Below are 8,193 nucleotides of genomic sequence, written 5' to 3'. Positions count from 1 at the left end.
TGTCTGCCTGTATTCCTACAGGCCAGAAGAGGGCACCAGACCTCATTACAGATGGTTGTGAGCCACCATGTGGTTGCCAGGAATTGAACTCAGGACCTTTGGAAGAGCAGGCAATGCTCTTAACCGCTGAGCCATCTCTCCAGCCCCCCCGAGTGCTGATATTAAAGGCGTGTGCCACCACCCTCCGGCCATCTTAAAGCTTTGTAATAGATATATTGTTGGACTCTGGCGTCCAAACACCGAGGAGGAGTCGCCCCCAGAGACCACCTCACACACCACAGCCGATGCAAAAGCATGAGGATTTTATTAATTCTGTCATGACAGGGTCCCCTAGCATTCGGGAAGCCGAGGGACCTCGAATAGCTGGTACAGTCTACTTTTAAAGGGGCCACAGAAGCAAGGGGGGTTGTTCTTTGACTATTCTGATTGGCTTATTTGAAAGGGCTATTACCAATAATTGACTGGAGAGCTGTTGCCAGATCAGATGAGGTAAGAGGTCATTTTGACCCCGTTTCCCAGGGGAGCGAACCAAAGCATATGTATATGGGTAATTGTTCAGGAACTGAGTACATGGGAGTGTAGCTGTTAGGTCCTTGGTTCCCAGGGGAGGAGGGGAAGCACTATGGCACAGAGGCTGAGAGGATTCAAAAATGGCTTCAGGATTGTCTTAAAGTCTTACAATATCACTCTCTGTTTCCAGTAGGCATGTCTTGTATTCCAAACCCCCAAATTGCAGAAGGAGGTGGGACATAGAAGAGCAGAGGCGGGGGTGACATAGTGGGTGTGTGTGTTAGAGAGAACAGAAGTGAGCGTGGAAGGCGAGAGCCAGGCTGAGAAGCAGGGATCTCAGAAGACTGTTAAATAGAGGCATATCCCAATGCAGACAGGCTTAAAGAAGGAAGCCTCTAGATGCATCTGTAGTATGTGTGGATGGAGCTGCTGCCCCTCCAGGCTGCTGACTCTGCTCCCGAGTCGCCCCAGAACAGGCCTACTCTCCTCTACTTCCTTGGTACCTTCATCACCTGGTGCCTGACCTTGGCTGTTTCCCTGCAGAGCTGGAGGCCCACAAGGACCTGGTGCAGAGTGCTGTTTGGAGCCGGGATGGAGCCCTTGTAGGCACAGCATGCAAGGTAAGCAGGGAACAAGCAGCCTGAAAACTTAGGGCTTGTAAGGTCAGGAAGTTCTTATCTCTGAAAGGGCTGTGGTGTTTTGAACTAATCGGATTGGTAATAGGAATTTGACCTTGGCCAGTGGCTGAGTTTGAAAAGTTTGAATAGTTCATTCCACGGGCAGGGCGGGAATGTGAGTGAGCGAGTGTCTGTGGGACTTCTGGAGACAGCACTAAGCCCTCAGGAGGAAGCGCAGGTGTTGTTGCGGTGGCAGTGGGCAGGCAGGAAAGTTATAGACAGCAGGGTGGGCGGTGACCTGTGGATGAGCAGAGTTGGCATTGGACACACTACTGTGGCTTCCGTGTGGGCAGTGTCTGGACTTAGTTTGGGGGCTGCCACCGGGGAATGAGTAAGAGGACCACACTTGTTCCGGGTGGTAGAGATAGAGGCCGTAGAGCGTTTGCTGGTGCCTTGGATATGAAGGGTGAGGACTGTGGGTTTGGATCTTAGATACAAGGGGAGCCCCACACTGAGGGGAGTTGGAGAGGACCTTGTGTGAGTGGTCTAGACAGTACTGCTATCATGGTAGGAGGTGTATTGAGCTGGGGTGCTTGGAGGCATCCCCGCTTGTCAGGACCTCGTGGAATCCTGAGCAGAACAGAGCAGAGGATGGAAAGGGAGGTGCAATTTGTGCCCAGCGTCGGGGGTACTCTCGGAAGGGAAGAGTCGTTAGCCTGCAAAGAGAAGGTGGTGGTAAGAAGGTAAGGGGAGTGGGGCCTGGGATCTGAGCTGGAGGATTCACCAGGTAGCTGTGCACCAGGGTATAGGAAACTGGGAGTTGTGGCACTGGGATATGGGACATTTTTGATGGTATCAAGGCCTGAAGAGACTTAGGAAAAACGGCAACCTGGAATAAGATTACATGACTACAGTCCTAACAGTAAGAAGGTAGAGGCCAGGAGATGAGGAGTAAAAAGCCAGCCTGGACCATGTTGTGAGTTTGAGGCCAGTCTGAATTATATAAAATCCTATCTCAGAAAATAGCAAAAGGAATGGGGGTAATGGAGCCAGAGAGGGGAGTAGAGAATCCAGGAATGGGGACCAATGAAGGCTTTAAGCCCCGAGTACTCCCAGGCTCGTGGACCTATACACTTGAAGAGTCCTTATTTTCCGTGTTCTCACCTTCAGTTTGCCATCGTTTGGAAGGCACACCTCTAAATCTTACCAAGTATCTTTTCCTTACTCAGTGGGTTCCAGGTGCTGTCTTGAGCTCTGGAGATTGAAAATATGACCCCAGCCAGGCGGTGGTGGCGCACGCCTTTAATCCCAGAACTCGGAAGGCAGAGGCAGGCAGATCTCTGGGAGTTCGAGTCCAGCCTGGTCTACAAGAGCTAGTTCCAGGACAGGCTTCAAAACCACAGAGAAACCCTGTCTCGAAAAACCAAAAAAAAAAAAAAATGAAAATATGACCCTGAGACCCTCTGGTAGGTTTCTGTTTGGGTTTGGCACTAGAGGATGGGAGACACTTCCCAGAACATAAACTTGGCCTTCATTCTAGAAAATGGGTACCCAGTCAGGAAACCAGCCCTGACAACCCGAATCGAGGCTAGCCTCTCCTTCCTTTGAGAAACCTCGTGCCCCTCCCTCACTGATGTGATGATCCAGCCCCTTCTTTTCCCTGCTCTGAACCCCCTTTTGCCACCAGACTTGGCCAAGAAAGACAAAGAATAATAGCCCAGTAAGGGGTGGCACTGTGGCTGACTTAGTGTGGACACTGCCTGGCCTGGTGCTATCTCGTAAGGCAGTTAGGAGGAGAAGGCCAAGCCCAGGGGATTCATGGTAGTTCCCCTTGGGGAGACATTTCCCCTCTAGATCCAGAGCCCAAAGCAGCCAGGACAAGAAGTACGTGTTTCCCAAATGGGTGGCACAATAAACTTAGGAGCTTGTAAAGAGACCCCGCCCCTTTCCCTCCTTTCCAGACCTAGGTGTGCCCCTGTGGAGATGCACCATCTCTTCCAAGCCGGTACCTGTCTGCACATGCTAAGGACCAGTGGGTACCTTGATTGTGGCTAGAGCTCCTGCAGAATACATGCCCACTTCTGCCTTTCTTTGCTGGAAAGGTGTCTTAAGATCTAGCCCTACTAATACAGTACTGGGAGCAAAAGGCCTTATGACCACAGGCTAGCTGGAGATGCCCATGGAGAGTGTTGTTGGAGTGGTAGGCAAGGTCACGCGTAAGAGAGTCGGAGCCCCTCTTTGCCAGAGTTTGTGGAACAGGCTCTAGCTTTGTGCAGTTGCTGCTTGTGCTGCCTGACTGGGCCTATATGGCATGCCGCTTCCATCAAAGGTGCCTAGTTTCTCCATCCTGCCTTCTGCCAGAGTAGGGCAGCTCTGCCTCTCAGAGCACCCAAACTAACCCTGACCTCTAATGACTGAGAAAAGAAACCAGAGGCCACTAGAGGGCGAACGGGCATCACAGATGGTGGCCTTGGCCTGCTATAAGCTCCCTGCAGCCTAGTTAGGCCCCTTGGCCTGGCCTAGAACAGTCTCAAGGCTAACCCACTCTGAACCTGATTTGCACCCAGCCTTCAACTAACTGCTCAGTCTCCTCTGTGGAGCTTGTTACATACTGAGAACAATGTTGCACCTCCAACCTCAGTGCCCTCCCCGTGGGAGACAGCTCTATCACCTTGTCATTGGACTCAGTCTTGCTCAGCCACTAGCTGGTCAGCGGTAAGGTTAGCATTTTGAATGGAGGCCTCCAGCTTTCCTCAGCAGCTCTAGCCCTGCAGAGTGAGAAGTGAGTTCTCTAGCCTTTCATCGTGGATGACTCTCCAGCTCTCCTGTCCTGTGGGTCTCTTGCTTCTCTCTTTTTTCCTGTTCCTTTTTGTTGCTGTTGTTTTGTTTTTTTGATACAGGGTTTCTCTGTGTATTCCTGGCTGTCCTGGAACTCCCTCTGTAGACCAGGTTGGCCTCAAACTCACAGAGAACCACCTGCCTCTGCCTCCCGAGTGATGAGATTAAAGGTGTGCGCCATAACCAGACATTGTTGTGTTTACTCTGCCTATGTCTGATCTTATGTCACATGGCCCTAGGAGCCCTAACTGTGGTGGGCAGTTCTGCTCAGAATCTGAGCCCTGGACTATGCCTGGTACAAAATAAAGTGTAGCTGGGAAAGTTTTCCAGAAGAACTCTGGGCCGCTCTGTTTTTGCCCATTGCCCTCCGCTCCCTCCGTCTGCTTCATTCTCTGTCCTTCCCCTTCACACCACCAAGCTCCTGTCTCGGCATCTTGCTTGGGATTTTCCACCTTGTCTTGTGCTTATCTTTTGACAACTCAGGTTTCTTCCAGGTTTTCCTGTTAGAGACTGCAGCCCTTAGCTGTGAACTCCCTCCTGTTAGAGACTGCAGCCCTTAGCTGTGAACTCCCTCCTGTTAGAGACTGTAGCCTTAGCTGTGAGCTCCCTCCTCACCAGGGCTTGGCTGTGCATTGTTTCATAGGAAGCGCCCAGACTCAGGCTATGCACAGAGCAAGCATTAAGTTTTTCTTTTCGTTTGTTTGTATATGGTGTTTTGTCTGTATGTGTATCTGTGTACCATGTAGGTGCCTGGTGCCCTTGGGTCCTTGGAACTGGAGTTTCAGACAGTTGTAAGCTAATATGTGGGTGCTGGGAATTGAACGTGGGTCCTTTAAAAGAACATCAGTGCTCTTAACTGCTGAGCCATCTCTCCAGCCCCGCCTCTGTTTCTGAATGCTGGGGTCATAGGCAAGAGTCACCCTTCTAGGCACAGTTTTATTTTTATTTATTTATTTTTAATATTTATTTAACTTTATTTTACGTGCATTTGGTGTGAAGGTGTTAGGTTCTCTGGAACCGGAGTTACAGACAGTTGTGAACTGCCATTTGTGTGCTGGGAATTGAATTTGAGTCTTCCGGGAGAGCAGCCAGTGCTCTTAACTGCTGAACTATCTGTCCAGCCCCAAGTTTTATTTTTATTTCACAGACTATTTTAGAAATGTTTTATAGGAAAAATATAGCAGATAATAAAGAAATTTCCTGTTGGGCGGTGGTAGCGCATGCCTTTAATCCCAGCACTCAGGAGGCAGAGGCAGGCGGATCTCTGGGAGTTCGAGGCCAGCCTGGTCTCCAGAGAGAGTTCCAGGACAGCCAGAACTGTTACACAGAGAAACCCTGTCCCCCCCCCCCAAAAAAGGAAACTAAAGGCTAATTTTCACTAGAGAGTTTGCCAATATACATACATGTCAGGGAGGGATGTGTGTGTCCATGTAGACAAATGTTGGGTATCTTTCTCTGTTACTTCCTATGTTTACTTTCCAGTATATGTCCATTCTTTTTTTAGGACAAGCAGCTACGGATCTTTGACCCCAGAGCAAGAACCAAGGCCTCTCAGGTAAGTTCTGTGACCTGTGCTGGTGGGCAAAAAGCCCTACCTAGGATGAGGACTGCACAGTTCCAGCACATGGAGGACCTTGTGGTGACAGCCGCTGGTGCTGCTGGGAACTCTTTCTGAGACCTGATCTCAGACTCCTGGGCAGCACCTAGCTTTGCTCACAGGGTGGGATGCAGCCAGGCTGTCCTCAGGCGGTCAGTGGAGGCATGCGCCGACTTAGGGAACTGTAATGTGAGATTTCAACTTCCTTCCCTCCTGTGAGCCCTGCTGTCTTTATCTGGCATGATCAGCAGAGACCAGCTACTGAGGAATTGGGAAGAATCCTCATCCCAATTTCTGTGTCCACAGGATGGACTGGCTTCCTATTCCTGAAAGACCTGGGGACTGTAGGTCTCTTGTCATCTGTATACTGGGTGTCTAGAGCCCACGCAGTCATGATCTCCAAATGAGGCAGCAGGCCTCTGGCCTCTGGAGAGTCATTCATTTCTCTAGCAGAGACCCTGTAGGCAGCAGTCTGCTAGCCATACAGATGGCCCTGTCCTCAGTGATTGTTAAGGGCTTCTCTTTCCTGGAGGGCTTAGTGTTTGTCCTGAGAAACTAGCTTACAGACGAGGAATCAGTTTTACAGTGGCCATAGGCAGAAGGCCAGAGCTGAGAAGAGTTTGTTCTAGAAGTCATCTGAGAGGATGGAAAGGGGAGACAAGAGCTTGTTCTAGGGGGGCAGCAGCCTGTCTACACAAAAGGTCTGTCCCCTGGGCTGAGGGAAGCCTCTAGAGCTTCAGGCAGGGAATGAGATCGGTGAATTTCTATTTCTTACTCTCTCTCTTTCTCAAGATTTTTAATTTCTCTTCTGTTTTTTTTTTTCAAGACAGGGTTTCTCTGTAGCTTTGGAGCCTGTCCTGGAACTAGCTCTTATAGACCAGGCTGGTCTCGAACTCACAGAGATCCACCTGTCTCTGCCTCCTGAGTGCTGGGATTAAAGGCGTGTGCCACCACCGCCCGGCTTCTCAAGATTTATTTAATAGTTTTTGTGTATCTATGCGTATATGAGAGACAGGCTACGTGCACACGTATATACATGGGTGCCCACTGAGGACAGAATAGGAGATTGGAGACCTGGAGCTGGAGTTGCATGTAGCTGTGAGCCACCTGATGTAGGAGCCAAGTGCTCAACTTAGGTCCTTGGGAAGAGCAAGAAGCACTCTTAACTGCTGAGCCATCTTTCCTGACACCCCCACCCCTTCTATGTCTGTCTCCACTCTTTCTCTCTTGACACACAGTCTCACTATGTTGCCCTGATTGACATTCTATGTATACTAAGCTAATCTTGAACTTACAGATACAGAATTCCACCTGCTTCTGCCTCTTGATTGCTGGGATTAAAGGTGTGAACTACCATACTTGGTATTCTGGGTATTTTTGTATTTGTACTTTTTTTTTTCTGGTTTTTCAAGACAGGGTTTCTATATAACAGCTTTGAGTGTCCTGGAACTCCCTTTGTAGACCAGGCTGGTCTTAAACTCACAGAGATCTACCTGCCTCTGCCTCCTGAGTGCTGGGATTAAAGGTGTATGCCACCACCACCTGATCTCTTTTCTTTTCTTTTCTTTTCTTTTCTTTTTTTTTTTTTTTGATTTTCGAGACAGGGTTTCTCTGTAGTTTTTGGTGCCTATCCTGGAACTAGCTCTTGTAGACCAGGCTGGCCTCGAACTCACAGAGATCCGCCTGCCTCTGCCTCCCGAGTGCTGGGATTAAAGGCGTGCGCCACCACCGCCCGGCACACTTCTTTTTTTTTTTAAATATTTATTTATTTATTATGTATACAATATTCTGTGTGTATGCCTGCAGGCACCAGACCCATTACAGATGGTTGTGAGCCACCATGTGGTTGGTGGGAATTGAACTCAGGACCTTTGGAAGAGCAGGCAATGCTCTGAGCCATCTCTTCAGCCCTCTTTTCTTTTTTAAGAAGATTTATTTTTGCCGGGCGTTGGTGGCACACGCCTTTAATCCCAGCACTCGGGAGGCAGAGGCAGGCGGATCTCTGTGAGTTCCAGACCAGGCTCCAAAGCCACAGAGAAACCTTGTCTTGAAAAACCAAAAACAAAAAAAAAAAAGAAGATTTATTTTTATTGTTCTTTTACAAATATTTATTTATTTTATATGTATGGTTATTTTGCTTGCACGTGTGTTTATCCCTCATCAGTGCAGTGCCCACAGAAGCCAGAAGAGGGCAGTGGGTTCCTTTGGAACAGAGGTTACAAATAGTTGTGACCTGTCATGGGTAAAAACTCCAGTCCTCTGTAAGAACAGCCAGTGCGCTTAACCACTGAGCCATCTCTCCAGCCCCAACAGTTATTATTTTGAATTGTGTGTCTGGGTGAGGGTTTGTTATGTGAGCGCAGGTGCCTACAGAGGTCAGAGGCATCGGATCCCCGGGAGCTAGAGATACAGATAGTTGTACGGTGCCTAACATGGGTGCTAGGAACCAGAGTTGGGTCCTCTGCAAGAACATAATACTTATTTATTTATTTATTTATTTATTCATTCATTCATTTATTTATTTATTTATTTATTTATTTATGGTTTTTCGAGATAGGGTTTCCCTGTGTCTTTGGAGCCTGTCCTGGAACTAGCTCTTTAGACCAGGCTGGTCTCGAACTCACAGAGATC

The 8,193-nt window shown here is 48.9% G+C and overlaps 1 protein-coding gene across 1 annotated transcript in view; it reads left to right on the top strand.

Annotated features, from left to right (window-relative positions):
* Positions 1 to 8,193, top strand: part of LOC101984360 (coronin-7) — a 61,520-nt gene that overhangs the window by 10,783 nt on the left and 42,544 nt on the right. The window contains exons 6-7 of the mRNA XM_013347033.2: positions 1,054 to 1,130; positions 5,470 to 5,520. Of these exons, the coding sequence (XP_013202487.1) occupies positions 1,054 to 1,130; positions 5,470 to 5,520 (128 nt within the window). The remainder of the gene's footprint in view (positions 1 to 1,053; positions 1,131 to 5,469; positions 5,521 to 8,193) is intronic.

The sequence above is a fragment of the Microtus ochrogaster genome, chromosome 7 (assembly GCF_000317375.1).
Source record: "Microtus ochrogaster isolate Prairie Vole_2 chromosome 7, MicOch1.0, whole genome shotgun sequence".
NCBI lineage: Eukaryota > Metazoa > Chordata > Mammalia > Rodentia > Cricetidae > Microtus > Microtus ochrogaster.
This window is presented reverse-complemented; position numbering and strand designations above follow the sequence as displayed.